The 20,737-nt window shown below is 37.8% G+C and overlaps 1 protein-coding gene across 3 annotated transcripts in view; it reads left to right on the top strand.

Moving 5' to 3' along the window:
* The window catches only part of CCDC112 (coiled-coil domain containing 112), a 78,446-nt gene that overhangs the window by 49,321 nt on the left and 8,388 nt on the right, over nt 1–20,737 (top strand). For all 3 annotated transcript variants that reach the window (XM_037167070.2, XM_037167071.2, XM_037167069.2), the window contains 3 exons: nt 8,090–8,211; nt 11,760–11,881; nt 14,737–14,826. In XM_037167070.2, coding sequence (XP_037022965.2) covers nt 8,090–8,211; nt 11,760–11,881; nt 14,737–14,826 — 334 coding nt within the window. The remainder of the gene's footprint in view (nt 1–8,089; nt 8,212–11,759; nt 11,882–14,736; nt 14,827–20,737) is intronic.

Raw genomic sequence — 20,737 nt, 5'->3', positions numbered from 1 at the left:
ATACCGATCTTCTCACCACTATCCTTGTCCACACCCTCATTTCTCCCTGGCTGAAATACAGACTTTCCTAATCGGTTTTTGTTTTTCCTCTCTTGCCTTCCTAAAGTATTCTCAACAGCCAGGGTGATTCAGGCCAGTAATAATAACACTCTACTGCTCAGAAGTCTCCAAGAGGATGTTGATCTCACTCAGTAAAAGCCGACATCCTTTCTTTCAGGGTGCATTAGCTTACCCCACCACCTCCCTGTCACCTCATCTCCAGTCCCTGCTCTTAGTCTGCTGCAGCCAATCTGGCTTCCTGGTGGTCCTTTAGAGATGCCAAGCACTCTCCTACCTTAGGAGCTTTGAAATTGCTATTCCTTCTGATCAGAATGCTCTTCCCCATGGTTAGCACTGTCACTGCCTTCAGATATCTTTGTTCAAATACCACCAGTTCACAGATTCTTTCCCCGACCTTCCCAAACTGAATTCCCTTACCCAGCACAACTTGCCCTCTTTTTTGGTTTTCTTTTTTTTTTTACAGCATTTATTTACCATGATATATTACATATATTATACCTGTTTTCTTTATTGTCTTTCGCCATCCACTACCCACCATTGGGAATGTAAGCTCTATGAGGGCAGAAAGCTTTGGAAGTTTCACTCACTATTGTATTCCCAGCATGAAGAGCTCTGCGTGTGTAGTCCTGGAACATAGTAGGTGCTCACTAAATATTTGTGAATTAGTTCAAATTTGAAGGAAGGCTGCTGTGAGCTGAGGACAGGTTCCATTCTTTTCTTCCCCTAAGGAAATGCAGTGTCTTTACTTATATAAATTCAAGAAATTGACCTTAGGCAAATTTTCTCACATATTCTCCATACTCTCTTTACTATTCTAACTCTAGCTGAAACAACTCAGGGCAAAATATAAAAGATATAAAAATATATAATATGTGAAATATATTTATTTATTTTAACAATATTTTATTGATCATGCTATTGCGGTTGTCCCAGTTTTTCCTTCTTTGCCTCCCCCAAATAGCACCCCCCACTCCCTCAGGCAATCCCTACCACTTTGTTCATTCCCATGGGTCATGTGTGTAAGTTCTTTGGCTACTCCCTCTCCTGTACTGTACTTGACATCCCCACAGCTCTTCTGTAACTACCTATTTGTACTTCTTAATCCTTTACCTCTTTATCCATTTCCCCAAATCCTCCCATATGGCACCATTAAGTGCTCTCCATATCCATGATTCTGTCTCTGTTCTTCTTTGTTTAGTTTTTTTTTAAATTTTCAGTTGTTGATAGGTATGTGGTTATTGCCTATTTATTGTCCATAGTTTTGATCTTCTTTCTCTTAAATAAGTCCCTTTAACATTTTGTATAATAATGCTTTGGTGATGATGAACTCCTTTAGTTTTTTCTTGTGTAGGGAGCTCTTTATCTGCCCTTCGATTCTAAATGATAACTTTGCTGGGTAGAGCGTTCTTGGCTATAAGGCCCTGATTTTCATGACTTTGAATATTCCTTGCCAATCTCTCCTAGCCTGCAAAGGTTTTTTTTTGAGAAAGCAGCTGACAGTCTAATGAGAACTCCCCTGTAGATAACTAACTGCTTTTATCTTGCTGCTTTTAAGATTCTTTCTTTGTCTTTAACTTTTGGTATTTTAATTATCATGTGTCTTGGAGTGGGCCTCTTTGCATCCATCTTTTGGGACTTTCTGTTAGTTCTGGACTTGGATGTCTATTTCCTTTACCAAATAAGAGAAGTTTTCTTTCATTGTTTTTTCAAATAGATTTCCAGTGTGCCACTTTCTCTTCTCCTTCTGGCACTCCTATGATGTGAATGTTGTATGCTTGAAGTTGGCCCAGAGGCTGCTCACACTATCCTCATTTGTTCTTTTTTCTTAGTGTTGTTCAGATTAGTTGTTTTTTGTTTCCTTGTGTTCCTTATCATTGCTTTGATTCTTGGTTTCATCCATTCTACTGTTGATTCCCAGTAAATTGTTCTTGATTTCCATTAGTATATCCTTCATTTGTGCCTGGGTCTTTCAGCTGTTGAGGCCCTCACTACGTTCTTTGAACATCCTTACAGTGTTTTGAATTGTGCATCTGATAAATTGCTCATCTCCATCTTGTTTAGTTCTATTCCTGAAATTTTGATCTGTTCTTCTATTTGGGCCATGTTTTTTTGCCACCTCATTTTGGCAGCGTCTCTGTGTTTATTTCTGTGTATTAAGTAGAGCTGCTGTGACTCCATGTCTTGGTAGTATAGCCTAAAGTAGTAAGTGTCCTGCAGGGTCCGGTGGCACAGCCTCTCCTATCACCCAAGCTGGGTACTTAATGTGTACCTTCTGTGTGGGCTGAGTACAACCCCCTCTTGTAGTTGAGCCTTGATTGCTGTTGGCAGGTCAATGGGAGGGTTTTACCCAGACCAGTCAGCTGCAAGGACTAGCTATGACCATGACCACCAACCTGTGTCTTTTGTGGAGGATCAGCTGTGTAGGGACAGAGTGGTGGTGTTCCAGCATGGTCTGCAGCTGTCCACTGGGTGCACAAGCTCTGAGGTTTCCTGGGTGGTGCAGGCCAGTGTCAGCCCCCACCTGTGTTTCATGCAGGGCCACCCAGCCTGAGCTGTAAAGCAATCTACAGATGGCTGCTACATGTGCTGGGCTTGGAGTTTCCTAGGTCAAGCTAAATTGTGATCCAAAGCTGACTGCTGCTAGTACTGAGCCTGGGGCCTTTTAGCCAGAGGTACAGGGGTTTGGGGCTCACTGAGGCTGGTTGTTACTTGTTTGAGAGGATTCAGGAAGATATGAAACCTGAACTGAACCCAGCCATTCATATGTACAAGCCACTGTTAACAGCTTGGGTGGGCCAACATTTGGGTGAGTTGGAGCCTCAGGGATTCCCCAGGATGGAGCAAACCATGTGAGCCAGGTTGACAGACTCTCAGATATGGTCCCCGCCTACCGGCTCTGTAGGGAGAGGGCTCAGAAAAGGAACAGTGGCCTCTGCCCACCTTTCTGTCTGGGAGAAATCTGTCCCCCAGCTCTTGCCTTGATGCCAGACACTTCACTTCTACCCCGTATGCCACTGGTGCATTTCAAGCTCTGCTCAAGTACCTGAGCTCAGAGGGAGTTAGTTTGAGTAAAGTGCCTTTAAGAGGCACTGCTTGGAATTCCAGTAGTTCCTTTCACTGACTCAAACTCTCCTGGTTTGTACAGCCAGAAGTAATGGGAGCTTATCTTCCTTGCACTGTAGTCCTAGGCTGGAGGACCCAGTTTGGGGCTGGTACTCTTAGTTCCTGAGATACCCCTTCTAAATTTTTAGACTCCTACCAATCTGGGTGGATGAGGTTTCTATAGTTCCATAGTCGTTGAACGTCCTTTCAACTTGATTTCTGATCGTTTTGAGTGATGGTTCTGTAGTGTAGTTGTGATTTTGATGTGGTTGTGCAAAGAGGGAAGCCATGTTTACCTTTGCCTCCATGTTGACTGGAAGACCCTTCCTCAAAGTGAAATATCTGGAGATGACCCAGAGGTTCCTCAGCCTATCCTCATTTTTTTTTGAATTTTTGTCTTTCTTCTGGTTGAATGTTTATCTCTTCCTTATATTCCAAATCTTGGTTTGAATCCCAGCTTCCTTCCCATCTCTGTTGGTTTCCTGTGGATTATTCTTTATTTCACTTAGTGTACCTTCATTTCTTCCTTTATTTTTTTTGCCATAGTCAATTAGTTCTCTGAGCATCCTGATCATCAGTGTTTTGAACTCTGCATCTGATAAGTTGGCTGTCTCTGTTTCACTTAGTTCTTTTTCTGGGGATTTGTTCTGTTCTTTCATTTAGGCCATTTTTGTTTGTCTCCTCAATTTAGCAGCCCCCCTGTATTTGTTTCTGTGTATTAGGTGAGCTGCTTTTACACTCTGTCTTAGTAAAGTGGCCTATGTAGAAAAGGCATATATAAATTGTGTACAGTGGAGCTTTAGGTAATTGTGAGAGTGGAGTAACCTGATTCACCACTATGTGGCTGTGTGGGGAGGGCTTCAACAGGAGACAGTGCTGCCGCCTGGCTTCTGGCATGTCACCTGGCAGTCACCTCATTTCTAGTTACCTCAACTCCTTCCCATGTGTAACTGGCACCCTGGAGCTGCTGCCCTGCTGGTGAATCCCAGAGTGGGTCAGCCTGCATACATTCTAAGATCATGCTGGCACTTTAAGCAGTGAAAACCTGGCAGTTTCTTCTCCTGCCAGAACCACCACTGTTTTTTACAGCCAGTGGTGGATCTATCTTCCTGGTGCTGGAAACCTGGGCTGTGCAGTCTGGCTTGGGGCTGGGAGCTCTTACTTCCAGGGCATCCCTTCCTATTCCTGCCGCCACAGCCTTTCTGCATCTCACCACCTCTCTGCCCATCTCTGCAACTTCATCTGCGTGAATGTGTCTTCTTTAAATTTTGGTTGGCGGACTTCCATACAGCTTGATTTTCTGATGGTTCTGGGTATTATTAGTTTTGAGACCTGGTTGTAGTTCTTTCTATGGTTGCATGAGGAGGCGAAGTGTATCTTCCTGTGCCTCCATCTTGGCCAGAAGTAAATAAACTATTTTAAATATATTTAAAAACCAAAGGAAACCATTTCCAAAGAACTAAAAATGTGAGAATGATGTCTTACAGAAATATTTTATAGAAAATATCTATAAAGAGATAAAAATTATAACAAAGGAATTAAATAGTAATTCTGGAGTTGAAAATACAGTAACTCAAATGAAATTTATTAGAGAGACTCAACACTAGATTTAAGCTGGCAGAAGAATTAATAAACTTGAAGATAGGTCAATTCAGATTATCCAGACTAAAGAACAGAGCTTCAGAGCCCTGTGAGACACCATTGAGCATCATATATAATGCGAGTCCCAGAAGGTGAGAAGAAAGAAAGGGGGGAGGGGAAGAATATTTGAGGAAATAATGGGAGTACTTCCAGCCAAGATAGAGGCATAGGTGGAAACACTGTGTCTCCTTGCACAATCAAAATTAAGGACAAGGAAGATTTAGAAACAAAAACACAACCAGAACAGACATAAAATTGAATTGTATGGAAGTCCGATAGCCATTCAACCAGACCGGTAAGAGGGGCGGAGTCGGCATCCAGTGGAGAGAGGGATTGCGGCAGGAAAAGGTGGTGGCTGCCAGACCGGGAAGTGCAGGCAGTGTGGGGCTAACAGAACCCAGGTTCAGGAAGGAAACAAGCAGAGCATGCAAGGCTGTTGGCTGACCATGGTCACACATTCGGGTGCAGATAAACTAGGCAAAAATGGGCAGCAAGACAGACCACGCAACCCAGGGCCCCAGCAATGGGAAATAAAGCCTAAAAGCATCAATTGAAAAGGTGCAGGGAGAAATTCCCAGCCTCACAGGAGAATTTGTTGGAGAGACCCAAAGGGTCCTAGAACGTACACAAGTCCATCTACCCAGGAACCAGCACCAGAAGGGCCCCATTTGCTTGTGGGAAGCAACAGAGGGGACTGAAATCCAAGAGAGAGTGGCACAAGCGCCATTGTTCCCTCTCTGACTGTGCCCCCATACACAGCCCAGACACTGGGTTGACCTAAGCCTCCGCCCCTCATACGTGACAGGTGGGACCTGATTAAAAATGGCTCAAAAAGAAGAACAAATCAAAGCCCCAGAGCCAATACTTTTAAGCAAGCAGGAGATAGCCAACCTATCAGATGCACAGTTCAAAACACTGGTGATCAGTATGCTCACAGAACTGGTTGAATTTGGTTGCAAATTAGGTGAAAAAATGAAGGCTACACTAAGTGAAATGAAGGAAAATATTCAGGAAACCGATGGTAATGGAAAGAAAACTGGGACTCAAATCAATGGAGTGGGCCAGAAGGAAGAAAGAAGCAACCAAATTCAGGTTGTTTCTACAGAAAGAAGGAAGTAACAAGAATGCAAAAAATGAGGAGAGGCTTAGGAACCTCCAGGACATCTTTAAACATTCCGACATCCAAATTATAGGGGTACAAGAAAAGGAAGAGGAAGAGAAACAAGTGGAAAAGTTATTTGAACAAATAATAAAGGAGAACTCCCCTAATTTGGCAAAGGAAATGGACTTCCAGGAAGCCCAGGAAGCTCAGAGAGTCCCAAAGAAGGTGGACCCAAGGAGGAACACACCAAGGCACATCATCATTATATTAGCTGAGCTTAAAATGAAGGAGAGTATCCTAGAAGCAGCAAGAGACAAGGAGGCAGTCACCTACAAAGGAATTCCCATCAGACTGTCAGCTGATTTCTCAAAAGAGACCTCACAGGCAAGAAGGGGCTGGAAAGAAGTATTCCCAGTCATTAAAGGCAAGGACCTACATCCAAGATTGCTCTATCCAGCAAAGCTTTCATTTAGAATGGAAGGACAGATAAAGTGCTTCCCAGATAAATCTGGTCAAGTTCAAGGAGTTCATCATCACCAAGCCCTTATTATATGAAATGTTAAAGGGACTTACCTAAGAAAAAGAAGATAAAGAATATGAACAGTGAAAGGACAGCAAACTCAGTTATTAACAACCACACCTAAAACAAAAGCAAACTAAACAGACACTTAAAACAGGAGCAGAGCCACAGAAATGGAGATCACATGGAAGGTTAGCAACAGGGGAGTGGGAGGAGGAGAGGTGGGGAGAAGGTACAGAGAATAAGCATAGACGGTGGGGAGAACATAGACAGGGAGAGGGCAAGAGTAGTGTCGGAAATGTAGAAGCTTAAAGAACTTATGATGTATGGACTTGAACTAAAGGGGGGGAATGTGGGTGGGAGGGGATGTGCAGGGTGGAGGGGAATGCAGGGGGGGAAATGGGACAACTGTAATGGCATAATCAATAAAACATATTAAAAAAGAAGTAATGGATGAAAACTTTCCAAGTCTGATGAAAATATTTATATATATATATATATATATATATATATAGTTTTATGTAATCCAAACAGAATAAATTCAGAGAGAGCCATACCTAGATACATCACAATCAACTTGTATAAAGGCAAAAATAAAAAGAAAATCTTGAAAGCAACTCAGCACATATGAAGGATCCTCAATAAGATTAATGGCTGATTTCTTATCAGAAACCTTGGCCTCCAGAAGGCAGCTGGATGACAGTCAAAATGCTGAAAGAAAACTGTCAACCAAGAATTATGTTCAGCAAAATTATTCTGTAAATGTAAAGAACACTATTTCAAGCTAAAAAGCTCCTGTATAGTAAAGGGAATCATTATCAAAGTGAAAAGGCAACTGACTGAATGGGAGAAAATGTCTGCAAATCATATTTTATAAGGAGGTACTATTCAAAATACAGGGTCTGGCACAAATAACACCCCTCTTTTATTACAAAATCATAAGCAGGTAATTCTGTAACATAACTGTCACACTCAAGCACACCATATGACTTTTTAGGTGAAATGTTCAAATTAAAACTATAAATTATTACACCCGTATTATTACCCTACCAACCACACTCAGGCCGTAATTCTGCTGCACCCTGCATATAAAGAACTCATACTATTCAATAGCAGAAAAACAATTCAATTAAGAGGTAGGCAGAGGAAGAAAACTGACATTTTTTCAAAGATATACAGGTGGCTAACAGGTACATGAAAGGTCACTCAACATCACTAATCATCAGGAAAATGTAAATCAAAACCACAGTGAGATATGACCTCACACTTGTTAGAATGGATATTATTAAAGGGGTAAGAAGTTACGGGAGTTGGCAAGGACGTGGAGAAAAAGAAACCCTGTGCACTGTTGGTGGGAGTGTAAATTGGTGTGGCCACTTTGGAAAATTATAGACAGTCCTCAAAAAATTAAAAATAGAACTACTGTATGATTCAGTAATTCCACTTCTGGGTATTTATTGGAAGGAAATGAAAACATTAACTTGAAAAGATATATTCACCTCGTGTTCATTGTAACATTATTTGCAGTAGGTATCAGTGGATGAATGGATAAAATTATTCCCTGAAAAATTTTATTATTGACATTTCATCTTTGAGAAAAAGTCCACCTTCATGTCTTACCATTTTTATTATTGCTGATAAACTTATTTTTATTTCTTATGCAGAATGATGGCTGTTTTGGTACTTCAGGTGGAATTCGTCCTTTTCAGCTTCACAACTGGAAACAGAAAGCTAGTCGGACTAAGAAAGTAGAATTCTTACGCACGGCAGAAAAACTTAAAAATCAGTAAGTATAAGAACATGATCTTCAAATACCATTACTAGCCATTTTGTTATGAACAATTAATTATATGTATAAAATTAATTCTACTGCACCCTGTTCAATCCCACATTAAATTAACAAAATTCTGGTTACTGGCCTTTCAAATATAAAACAAGAGAAAGATGGGAAGTGTGAAATAGACAAATGATAATAGACTATTTAATATAAAGTTAATTTTAAGTTGAGTTGTTTAAATTCTATTTTTTTTACCATTTTGAACCAGTGTATTTCAGGGGGGAAAAGCAGTTATTTCTTTAGACCATGTATGTCAAATAACAGATGGAACACATTTTCACTTAGTAAGATAAGCACTTGGTAATTATTTTTGAGTGAGTGAATAATTTAGTGAAAAGTCTGTACCCTCAAGTTATATTTTTGAAATGTCCTTTTCTTTGGTCTCCTTCCCTTGGTCTCTCTCTATCCCTTTTATCTGTCCTGCACATTATGACTAGGCTAATTGAGAACTTTAAATTTATAGTATATATGTATTTTAAAAAATATTTCCAGTGATATATATTGAATGTTCAGTGTTGCCAGCAGCATCGTGATATGATGTATATCATGAGGAATGATAAAAGAATTAGAATTCAAAGCACTCAACCCTATCCTATAGTTGAAAACTTCATCAAAACACTGCTTTGAAGTCATGCAGTATCAATTTGCTAAAGAACCAAGAGAAAAGACTTGTGAAAAATGATCTCTGGACCAGAATTAGTGGCAGTTGTCTGTTTAGAAATTCTACCAATAAAAAAGTAACCGTTTGACTTTGGAAAGTTATACTATAGCTTTAAGAGATAGAATTCTCAATTGCATTTATATAACACTTACATAGTATTTTTAATACTCACAATTTGAGAACATGCAGGTTTTTTCTTTGATTTCCAAGATGTACTACTTCAGATAGAATTAGACTTTAGGTTAGGGGTTCTGGTTTATGTTTCTCTCTAGATTGGTAATCTGCAAAGCCGTTAACGTCCATATATATAGTAAACCAGTACATTATGCCAGTATTGATACCTTGTCTACCATTATATGTTGGTTTTACAGCTCTCATTAGGCTTTCTCCATCTGTTATTAGGCTTCCTCCGTCTATCTTGGAAAAACTCATTGAAAGAGTGTTAGAAAAATCCATTGGAAGAATATTTCTATCTAGCACTTCTCATTGCATACAAAGAAGAAAACAGTTTGCAGTGTAATTGTGTTCTATTTTTTAGAGTAGGTAATATTCAGTACATTCACATGGTTTAATAATCAATACATGTCAAAGGGTACACAGTGAACGGTCTCTGTTCCCCTGTGACCCCAGCCCCCCACTGCCCCACCCCGAGACGACCACTATTTCTAGTTTCTTGGGTATTATACCATAGATGTTTTGTAATCTATGCTTATACAAAAATAAAAGTACATGTTTATATTTTGTCTTTTTTATGTAAATGGTAATATTTGTTCTGGATCTTGCTCTTTTTTTTTTTAAACTTTAGAGTATATCTGAGATACCAAGGAATTGTTGATCTTGTCAGGCATGATAATGGCATTATAACAATATAAGTCAAATATCTGTAGAGATGCACCCTGAAGTATGTTGGGGTGAAACTACATAGTGTAGTGGATTTAATTGAAAGTACTTAAGCAAACCAAAAAGAAAAAGAAAAGAAAGATACATGAACCAAGAGAGGAAAAAGAAGTAAAGTTATGGAATCAAAGTGGTATGAGGAGTATAATATCATTTTAGTGTATACAAGGGGAGTCCATTTAGCATTTTCTACTTTTGGATATGACTAACATTTTCAAATAAACTATTTGTTATAAAATGAGTATGTCTTAGAGATCTTTCCTTATCAGTGCATGGAACACAGGACCACTGCATCCTGTGTATGATTGTGATGTAATTTAACCTGCCCCTTAGTGATGGGCATGGAGCATATATTCAATCTTTATTATAACAAACGATGCTGCAATGAATTGCAGTATTCACATATCCACAGCATTTTGCATATGTGTGTGTGTGTCTTTAGGAAATAGTCCTAGAAGTAGAAATGCTGGGTCAAGGGTATATGAACATGCATGTGATATTTTTCCAGGTTGTCTTCCATAGACAATTTATATTTTCCCACAGTTTTATCATTAGTAAATATTATTTAAACTTGGATTTTTTTTTGCCAGTCTGAAAGGAGTACAGTGTTATTGTGATATACTTTTGATTTTAATTTCTTCTATTGTAAGTGAGGTTGAGCATCTTTTCATATGTTTGACAATTTGTCTCCATTATTGCCTTTTGACTCTCTTTATCGTTTAGTATTTTCTAATCCAGGAATGGCTTGACTTAACTAACTTACTCTCATAGCATAACCAGTGCCAGTGCTAGAAATTTCTATCTGATTATATAGTACTTTCTGCCCGCCACCCAAACCAGAGCCTAGGTGGGCTTCCCAGTCCTGAGCATGGGACTCGGTAGCCACCCTCAGTCCATTAGAGTTCACTTTCAGCCTGAAATCTGTATGATGTCCCTGTACTATCCATTGCTTCCTCTCTGACACACAAGTACCAAGTTAGATCCTCTCAGTCTTTGGGGCAGCCAGGTAGGCCTGGAGCAGTCTCATCTGTTTTCCCAAGTATGCCTTATAAATATCAAATTTTTCTCTTTGTGTGCCAAAGTGAAAAACTTGGGAACTCCACCTTCCATAGATGACCCTCAGGTTGTATAAAATTCAGTGGTCAGAGCTACTCCACCACTCCTTAAATCCAAGATTAGTGGAGAAGTATTCATATTAATTTCCACCTTCTGGGAGAGAGAGAACAGGTATCGAGAAAATAAATTTCTTTGTCCAACAAAAAAAGTTTCTTGATTGTACAAGTGCTTGTGTGTCTTACCCCAGGATTCAAACTAACATTAGACCTTCTTACTGGTGGATGGACTTAAATCGAAGAAGCTGTGAAGTAAATGTAGGCAATATCTTTCACATATACTAAAATTTCTGTCTTCATAAACTGTTTGCCTCTTGAAGTTTTAGTTTATTAATAATATTAGTAACTCACACTTCCATACTACATTTTTACTGTATAAAGATCCCTTGTGCGTATTATCCCATATAATGTTAATCACACACAGCCCTGTGGAGAGTTGTTATTATTCACATTTTAGTGCTTAGGAAATTCATACCAGGAAGGGATAAAAGTCTTGGTTCAGGTTACAAAGTTAATAGTGTTTTAACCAAAGCAGCCGTCAGCAGTGGCGGCAATTTTCAGGCCTCAGTGAGGTTGAGTTGGAATCAATAGTCAAAGGCCTGTATATTTTCAAAGCAAGTCTATGACAGCATTTTCTTAAATTAAGATTTTATAATTTAAATAATTCAAGTTACTTGTGATTTTAGCTGAACTCCTTTATAACTATTTTGACTTCTTAGATGAATGAATCGAAATATAAGGTGCTGATTATTGTGAGTGTCTTCATATTATAAGCAATTAAAAATATATTTAAGTCATATTTATACCATTTGTTTCTTTTCCTAAAGAGTTATTAACATAGAAAAAGATAAACACAGTCATTTCTACAACCAAAAAAGTGACTTCAGAATTGAGCATAGTATGCTGGAAGAATTGGAAAACAAGTTGATTAACAGCAGGAAAACAGAAAGTAAGTTGAGTTCATGACGAACAAAAACTGTTAAGTGATATAAAGTCGCACTTTTGCCCTGTGCTTTGTATTTGTTCTTTGACTGTTATATTTTTCTATCAAGGTACTTTCCAGTTAGTAATGAGTTTGTCTTTTAGGGATATGTATTTATTTTGTCAGGTTACTATTTAGTGATTCTAGCTGGATTATTTTCTATGTGAATTTCTTCCAACTTAATGGGAAAAAGAGGGTTTGGGTTTTTTGGTTGACAAACTAGTTAATGTTATTAAAATTCCTTAAAGTTAACAGAAATTTATTCCTGGGCTATCTGGTCTTAGCTCATCACCCTGGTATTGTTGACTGAGACCTGGACTAAGAGAACAGCAACAGAGTCAGAGTCTGTGCTTAATAATAGCATGAAGCAATCCGGTCACAGTCTCGTAAACCTGAGTTTCCTGTCTGTGCTGTAACACCTACCCTGTCTACCTCAGGGGAACTGTCCTGTGCATCTCATGAGATAATATATGAGAGAGTGCCTTGTAGATTGGACAGAAAATATTTTATTGTTTGCTATGAATATCAGTCATTGTTAATAGTATACTAAATGTTAGCCTTAAAAATAATTCTATAAGTATACCTTATTTCATTGTAGAGTAGATTTTATATATTGAAAAATTCTTAGATTATAATTAAAAACTACTTAGCATTGCTTAAAGGAAAAATAATGGTTATCAACTAAGCTTTATAAAATATTAATTTATGTAGAGATTATACAGCTGTGGCAATTCCTTGTAGCCAATTAAAAGAAATCCTTAATAACTTCTTTCAGAATGTAACACTGTACTGTTTTATTAAAGAGTTATCATTTTTCAGGTAGTGGCAAGAATCATTCTCCCTCTTCTGTAGGAATGACAACAAGACCTAATATGAAAGTCAAATTTTTGGTTCTCCTCTTTGATTCATAGAGCAATCTGAACATCCCTGGTTCACTATCTCTTACTTGCCCTTAGTTCCTTTGTAGACAACTGAGAGCTCAGTCATGCCACTAAGTAGAACATCTTCAGTGTCTGCATTTTAAGTCACTTCAGTTTCTCTCTTAAAACCACTTTATTTTATCTTTTTATTTCTTTTTCTGCTACACTTCGGCTTCTCTTTATTCACACTTCGTATTTGTTTATCTTATTTAGGAGAGGAAGAAATGCACTTAGCACAGGGATACAGAAGTTTTCCTTCCCCATATCACAGCCCAGAAGTAGAAAATACTTTTTTCTTACCTCAAATATGATGCCACAATTTTAGCCTGCATTTATGTAATACTGTATTTAAGTGCTTTGCTTATAGAGTGGCAGTTCCAAATGAATAACTAAAAGATCGCTTGCTTTATAGTGGTGTCACTGCAGCTGATCAGACTGTGGCAAAAACAAAACAACAAAAATACTTTCCTAATTACTTAACTTTACTAGAGAACTTTCTTGACCTGGAGTTCCAACGGTGAATAAGACCCTATAAAAATACATTGGATAAAGTTTCTGCTTTTCTGGGACACTTGAGTTTTAATTCAAAAAATAAGCCAATGACATATTTTTGTTTGGGATATTACCACTGGCTTCAAGCCCATTTATAATGGTAATGTTTTAAATTGCTTTTAAGGACTTTTGGACAGAGCTACATGGTGCTTCATACTCATTTGTGAAAACATTGAAAAAAAAGGATGGGCATAAATAAAGTACCAAAAGATGATAAAACAACATTACTATTAAATGTATTGTACAAATATGTATGTAAATACATGGTTGTGCATGTAAATACATGGTTTTTAGCCTAATAATTTAAATAAAATGCTAAAGTAAGATTATTAATTCAGGGAGAAAATAAGAATGAGTAATCCAGTCTTTCTGTTGCTGATACCGAACATCTGAAAATTTATTTGAGACCCTCCTCTATTTTTCAGGCTTTTATTGTGGGCCTAACATTTTCAGGCTGGTCCTTTGGATGAGCTTGGCAACCTGTAGGGCATCTGCAGATACCTGTAGGGTATCTTCCACTAACTGGCACCTGAGGCACTTCGTCAAGGCTGTAACAGTGTGTATCATTAGCCCCCATAGCTCAGAGGATGTGGTTAAGTGAAATTAATTCTTATTAGGAAGTTTGTCAGTATTCACAGAATTAATATTGTTTAGACAGTTTTAATATTTCCCAAAATAGAGCTGAGATCTATTTCAAATTCTATTTCAATAAATTATAAAAAATTAAAGAAAAATCTGTTGAAGAACAAAACATGACTAAGCCTAAGCTTCTAATCCATGTATTTAAAACAGTGCCCAGCCCTGATTGGGTGGCTCAGTGGCTGGAGCATGGTCTTGTACACCAAAGGGCTGCAGGACCCATTCCCAGTCAGGGCATATACCTTGGTTGTGGGTTCGATCCCTGGTCCCGGGCATGTATGGGAGGAAACTGATTGATGTTTCTCTCTCTTTGTCTCCCTCTTCCTCTCTTTCTAAAATAAAAAGTATATATCTAGGTGAAGATTTTTTAAAATTAAAAATAAAAGAATAAAAATAAAACTGTGTCCAATAAGTCCATCTCCACAGGGTTAAAAAAAAAGAAAAAAACATTTTCTTGGCACATGTTATAGTAGATTTAACCCTTTGTGCTTTTAAATATTGGAGGAAAATGAGAAAAGCTTCATTTAGAGCAAGGGAACTTATTAAAATGTTCAGGCTGTTTTGATAACTTAAGGAACCATCTTTTGTTCATTACTCAATTGCTCTCGGCTATCTTTTACTAAGTGAAGATGATCTGTCCAGGTGTAGAATTCTGAATTGTAACCATGTTTGCCATAGAATGTTTTTAAAGTACATACTTCTTCCTTATAGGAGCAAAAATCCAGCAACAATTGGCCAAAATACATAACAATGTAAAGAAGCTTCAGCATCAGTTAAAAGATGTGAAGCCTACACCTGATTGTAAGTGCATTTAGATTTTATATTCTTTCTGATATATTGGTATTTTCTGTTGTTCATTAGAAAAATGTATACTTACAACTTTTTTTAAATTTATTTGTTTTTAGAGGGAGGGGAAGGGAGAACGAGAGAGAGAGAAACACCAATGTGTGGTTGCCTCTCACACTTCTATAGGGGACCTGGCCCTGGAGGCAGGTGCCCTGACTGGCAATCTTGTGGTTCACAGGCTGACAGTCCACTGAGCCACACCAACCAGGGCAAAAAATGTATACTTTTCTAATAAGAATTTTTCTATTTGGTGTTAATGGAATTATGCCTTACTTTATTGGTTAAGGAGTGGTAAGGATACATTGGAGAACTGTGCTATCTGACACTGATATGGTTCTTTAATCTTTAAAATGCTATAAATCTTTATAAATTATGAAGTGGGCAGAAGAGATACTAGGGTCATTTGTAGGACAAAGAATCTGTGCTATGTAAAGATTCAGATTGAGCCAATGAGGGGGAAAAAATGAAGAGGACCAATTAGGATCTTGAATTCTTAGCCTAGTAGTTTTCCTGTCATTGGTTTTTTGAAATAATTGCTTTAGGAGCATATCAAATACCTAAAGAAATGGTTAAATAGTATTGGGGCAAATACTAATCATTTGTAAAAAACAAAATTGCATCCTAACCTCTATACTTATATCAACATTCATTCCTAAACGATCAAAACAGGAAAGTGTTCACAATGAATGGACTTAATCAGATGTTCAGTCAAATCCTTGATCTATCAGTTAGGTGATTTTGGGCAAGTAATTTGACTTTTCTGAGCTTTCTTTTCCTCAGCTCTAAACTGGAGATAACCACAGGACCAATTTGAGACAGTTTACATAAAGCATTCATGCACTGCTTGTAACATAGTAAGCACTAAAATGTAGCAAATATGAATATTATAATTTGTTAAATTAATACATGAAACCATAAAAATACTAGAAGAGTACATGAGTTAATATTTTTATAATGGTATTGTGGTTTATAAGAATGACAGTGATCAGAAACCATAAAAAAAAGTGGTCACTCCATCAACTTGGCTAATACTGTTTGCCTCGCCCTGGAGGTCCCCTGAGGCTCTGCCCCACCCAACTTTTAGGCCCACACAAGCTGTTTACAGTGGCTTTTCCATATGAATGCCTGGTTTTGGCTCATGCTTCACAACTTTCTAAATTCTCTCAAGCAAGCAACAATTGACCTAGGCAGGCCTCAAACCCTGTAACTCTTGCTAAGTGTCCCTAAGCCTGCACTAGCAACAGCCAGCCGAGGCTCACAGCTTGAGTTTGCCTGGGTACCTCCAAGCCCAGCACGGATAGCAGCCATTTCAGATTGCCTTGTAGCTCAGGCTGGATGGCCCACCCTACCCTGCGCAGCCACAAGAGAAAAGCAAGTAGTTTCTCCCACAAGGGAACACCAATTAGACTGTCATCAGATTACTAAACAGAAATATTTCAGGCCAGAAGGGAGTGGCATGAAATATTCAAGGTGAGGAAAAGCAAGGACTTACAACCAAGGATACTTTACCCAGCAAGGCTATCATTTAAAATCAAAGGAGAAATAAGGAGCTTCCCAGACAAGAAAGAGCTAAAGGAGTTTGTTAACACCAAACCAATATTGCAACAAATGGTAAAGGACTTGCTTTAAGGAGAAGAAAAAGAGAAAGAAAGAAGAAAAAAAACAGAGGAAAACAGCCTAACAAAATGGTAATAATCACTTTAAATGTAAATGGCTTAAATGCTCCAACCAAAAGGCATAGCATAGCCGAGTGGATAAGAAAAACCCATATATAAGCTGCCTCCAAGAGACCCATCTCAGTTCGAAAAATAAACAGAGACTGAAAGTAAAGGGATAGAAAAAGATGTTTCATGCAAATGGAAAAGAAAAAAGCTGGAGTAGCAGTACTTATATCCAACAAAATAGACTATATACTATAACCAAAGCTGTAGTAGAGACAGAGAAAGACACTACATCACAATAAAAGGAATGATCTAACAAGAAGATATAATCCTAGTAAACATTTATGTACCCAACATAGGAGCACCTATATATGTAAAGCAATTCTTGATGGACATAAAGGGAGAGATCAACAGAAATACAGTTGTAGTTGGAGATTTTAACAACTTATTGACTTCAGTGGATAGATCTCCCAGGCAGAAAATCAACAATGAGACAGAGACCTTAAATGACACACTAGATCAAATATTTAACTGATATCATCAGAGCAATTCACCCCAAAGCAGCAGAATATACGTACTTTTCAAATGCATGTGGAATGTTTTCTAGGATAGACCACACGTTAGGACACAAAACAAGTCTCAATAAATTTAAGACGATTGAAATTATATCAAGTGTTTTCTCTGACCACATTGCTATGAAACTAGAAATCAATCACAAGAACACTGAAAAACACAAAAAGACATGGAAACTAATAACATGTTATTAAACAATGAATGGGTCAATAGCAAGATCAAGGAAGTAATCAAAAGATACCTTGAAAAAAATGAAAATGGGAACATAACAATCCAAAGTCTGTGGGACACTGGGAAAGCAATCCTAAGAGGAAAATTCATAGCATTACAGGCCTATCTGAAAAGCCAAGAAAAAGCTCAAATAAACAATCTAACCTGATCTTAAAGGAACTTGAAAAAGAACAACAAACACAGCCAAAGTGAGTAGAAGGAAATAATAAAGATCAGACCAGAAATAAATTAGAGTCTAAAAAAAAATCAATGAGTCCAAAAGTTGGTTCTTTGAAAAGATAAAAAAGATAGACAAACCTTTAACCAGACTCATCAAGAAAAAAACAGAGGATCCAGATAAGTAAAATAACAAGTGAAAAAAGAGAAATAACAACTGAAAACAAAGGTTTTCTTTGTATTTCTTTGTAAGAAAATATTATGAATAACTTTATGCCAACAAATTGGACAAACTGGATGAAATGGATAAATTCCTAGAAATATACAATTTCCCAAAACTGAATAGGGAGAATCAGAGAATCTAAATGGACATATTACACCAAGTGAAATTGGAGCAGTAATCAAAAAATTCCCAACCAACAAAAGCCCTGAATCAGATGGCTTCACAGGTGAATGTTACCAAACATTCTCAGAAGAACTACCATGTCTCTTTCTCAAACCATTTCTTAAATTCAAGAGGAGGGAAGGCTCCCAAACTCATTCTCTGAGGCCAGCATTATCCTAATTCCAAAACCAGATAAAGACACTCCAAAAAAGAAAATATAGGCCAATATCCCTGATTTGCATAGATGATAAAATCCTCAACAAAATACTAGCAAACCAAGTACAGCAATGCATCAGAAAGATCATACAGCCCTGGCTGGTATAGCTCAGTGGATTGAGCACAGGCCTGCAAACCAGAGGATTGCTGGTTCAATTCCTAGTCAGGGCACATGCCTTGGTTGCAGGCCGGGTCCCCAGTTGGGGGCGCATGAGAGGCAACCACACACTCATGTTTCTGTCCCTCTCTTTCTCCCTCCATTCCTCTCTCTCTAAAAATAAATAAAAAGATCATACACCATGATCAAGTGGGATTTATTCTGAGAATGCAAAGTTGGTACAACATTTGCAGCCAATAACTGTTTTTTACCACATAAAGAATAGGAAGGCTAAGACCACGTGATCATATTAACAGATGCAGAAAAAGCATTTGATAAAATCTGGCACCCATTTATGATAAAAACTCTCAGCAAAGTGGGAATAGAGGGAACATACCTAAACATAACAAAGGGCATATATGACAAACCCACTGCCAGCATTGTACTCAGTGGGCCAAAACTATAAGCTTCCCCTAAGATCAGGAACAAGACAGGAATGCCCGCTTTTACCTCTCTTATTCAACATAGTACTCAAAGTCATAGTCACAGCAGTCAGACAAGAAGAAATAAAACTGTCTTTATTTGCAGATGACATGATACTGTTGATAGAAAACCCAAGATTCCACCAAAAACCTACTAGAATTGATAAATGAATTCAGTAAAGTAGCAGGATACAGAATTAATATCCAGAAACTGATTGCATTTTATATGCCAATAATGAACTAACAGTAGGGAAATTAAGAAAACAGTCCCATTCAGAATTGCTTCAAAAAGAATGAAATGCGTAGAAATAATACCAACCAAGCATATAAAAGACCTGTATGTGGAAAATTATAAGGCACTGAAGAAACAAACTGAGGAAGATACAAATAAGTAGAAGCACATACCATATTCATGGATAGGAAAAATTAACATCATTAAAATGTCCATACTACCCAAAGCAATCTATAGATTCAACAAAATTCCTGTAAAGATTCCAATGACATATTTCATAGAACTAGAACAAATATTTCAAAAATATATATGGAACCACAAAAGACCCTGCATAGCAACAGTCATGTAAGAAAGAAGAAGAAAGTTGAAAGAATCACACCACCTAACATCAAGCTATATTATAAGGAAGCAGTCCGCAACCTTTTGGCACCAGGGACTGGTTTGGAGGGCAGGGGCACAGGAGGTGCAGCTCAGGTGAACTTTGCTCGCTTGCCCACTAAGGAAAGCATGGGGAAGAGATAGGCAGCTGAGCTCAGGCAAGCTTCGCTCATGGTTAGATTCCTGACAGGCCGCAGACTGGAGACCCCTGCTATAAAGCCAGGGTAATCAAAACAACATGGTGCTGGCATAAAAATATACACATGGATCAATGTAACAGAATAGAGAGTCCAGAGATAAGCACACACCTTTATAGTCAACTAATATTCAACAGGGGAAGCAGGTACATACAATGGGCTAAAGATAGTTTGTTCAATAAATGGCATTGTGTAAATTGGATGGATATGTGCAGAAAAATGAAACTTGTCCACCTGCTTACACCATGGGCAAGAATAAATTAAAAATGGATCAATGTTAGACTTAAATGTTAGAATCAAAACCATAAAAACCCTGCAAGAAAACATAGGCAGAAAATCTTGGACACTGCTTGTAGCAACTTTTTATTGGATATATCTTACGAAGCAAGGGAAACAAAAGAAAAAATAAACAAATGGGACTACTTTCCTTTTGCACAGCAAAGGAAAACATCAACAAAATACACAATCCATAGACTAGGAGCACGTATTTGCCAGTACATCTGATAAGGGGTTAATATCCAAAATTCACAAAGTACTTACAAAACAACACCAAAAAAAAAACCCTAATAAAAAATGGGCAAAGGACCTGAATATTTTGCCCCTGAAATGGGCAAAGAACTTCTCCAAAGAGGACATACAGATGGCCAATAAACATATGAAAAGATGCTCAATGTCGCTAATCATGAGAGAAATGCAAATTAAAACCACAATGAGATATCTCATACCTGTCAAAATGGCTATCATTAATGAATCAACAAACAACAAGTGCTGGTAAGGATGGGAAGAAAGGGGAACTTTTTTGCACTGTTGGTTGGAATGCAAATTGATGCAGCCACTGTAGAAAGCAGTATGGAGAATGTACCTCAAAAATTTAAAAATGGATCTGTCATTTGATCCAGCCATCCCATTTCTGGGAATATATCTGAAGGAATCTAAAACACTATTTCAAAAGAACATAAGTAACCCTATGCTCGTTGCAGCATTATTTATAATCAGCAAGATATGGTAGCAGCCCAAGTGTCCATCAATAGATGAGTGGATAAAAGAAATATAGGACATTTACACAATGTAATACTACTCAGAAATAAGAAAGCATTAAATTTTACTCTTTGTGACGGTATGGATAGACCTGGAGAACATTATGCTAAGTGAAATAAACCATTCAGAGAAAGACAAATACTACATGATTTCATTCATATGTGTAATCTAATGAACAAACTGAACTAACTAGGAAAATGGGGGCAGAATCATAGATGGA

The sequence above is a fragment of the Artibeus jamaicensis genome, unplaced genomic scaffold (assembly GCF_021234435.1).
Source record: "Artibeus jamaicensis isolate MK-2021 breed Jamaican fruit bat unplaced genomic scaffold, CSHL_Jam_final contig_402, whole genome shotgun sequence".
NCBI lineage: Eukaryota > Metazoa > Chordata > Mammalia > Chiroptera > Phyllostomidae > Artibeus > Artibeus jamaicensis.
This window is presented reverse-complemented; position numbering and strand designations above follow the sequence as displayed.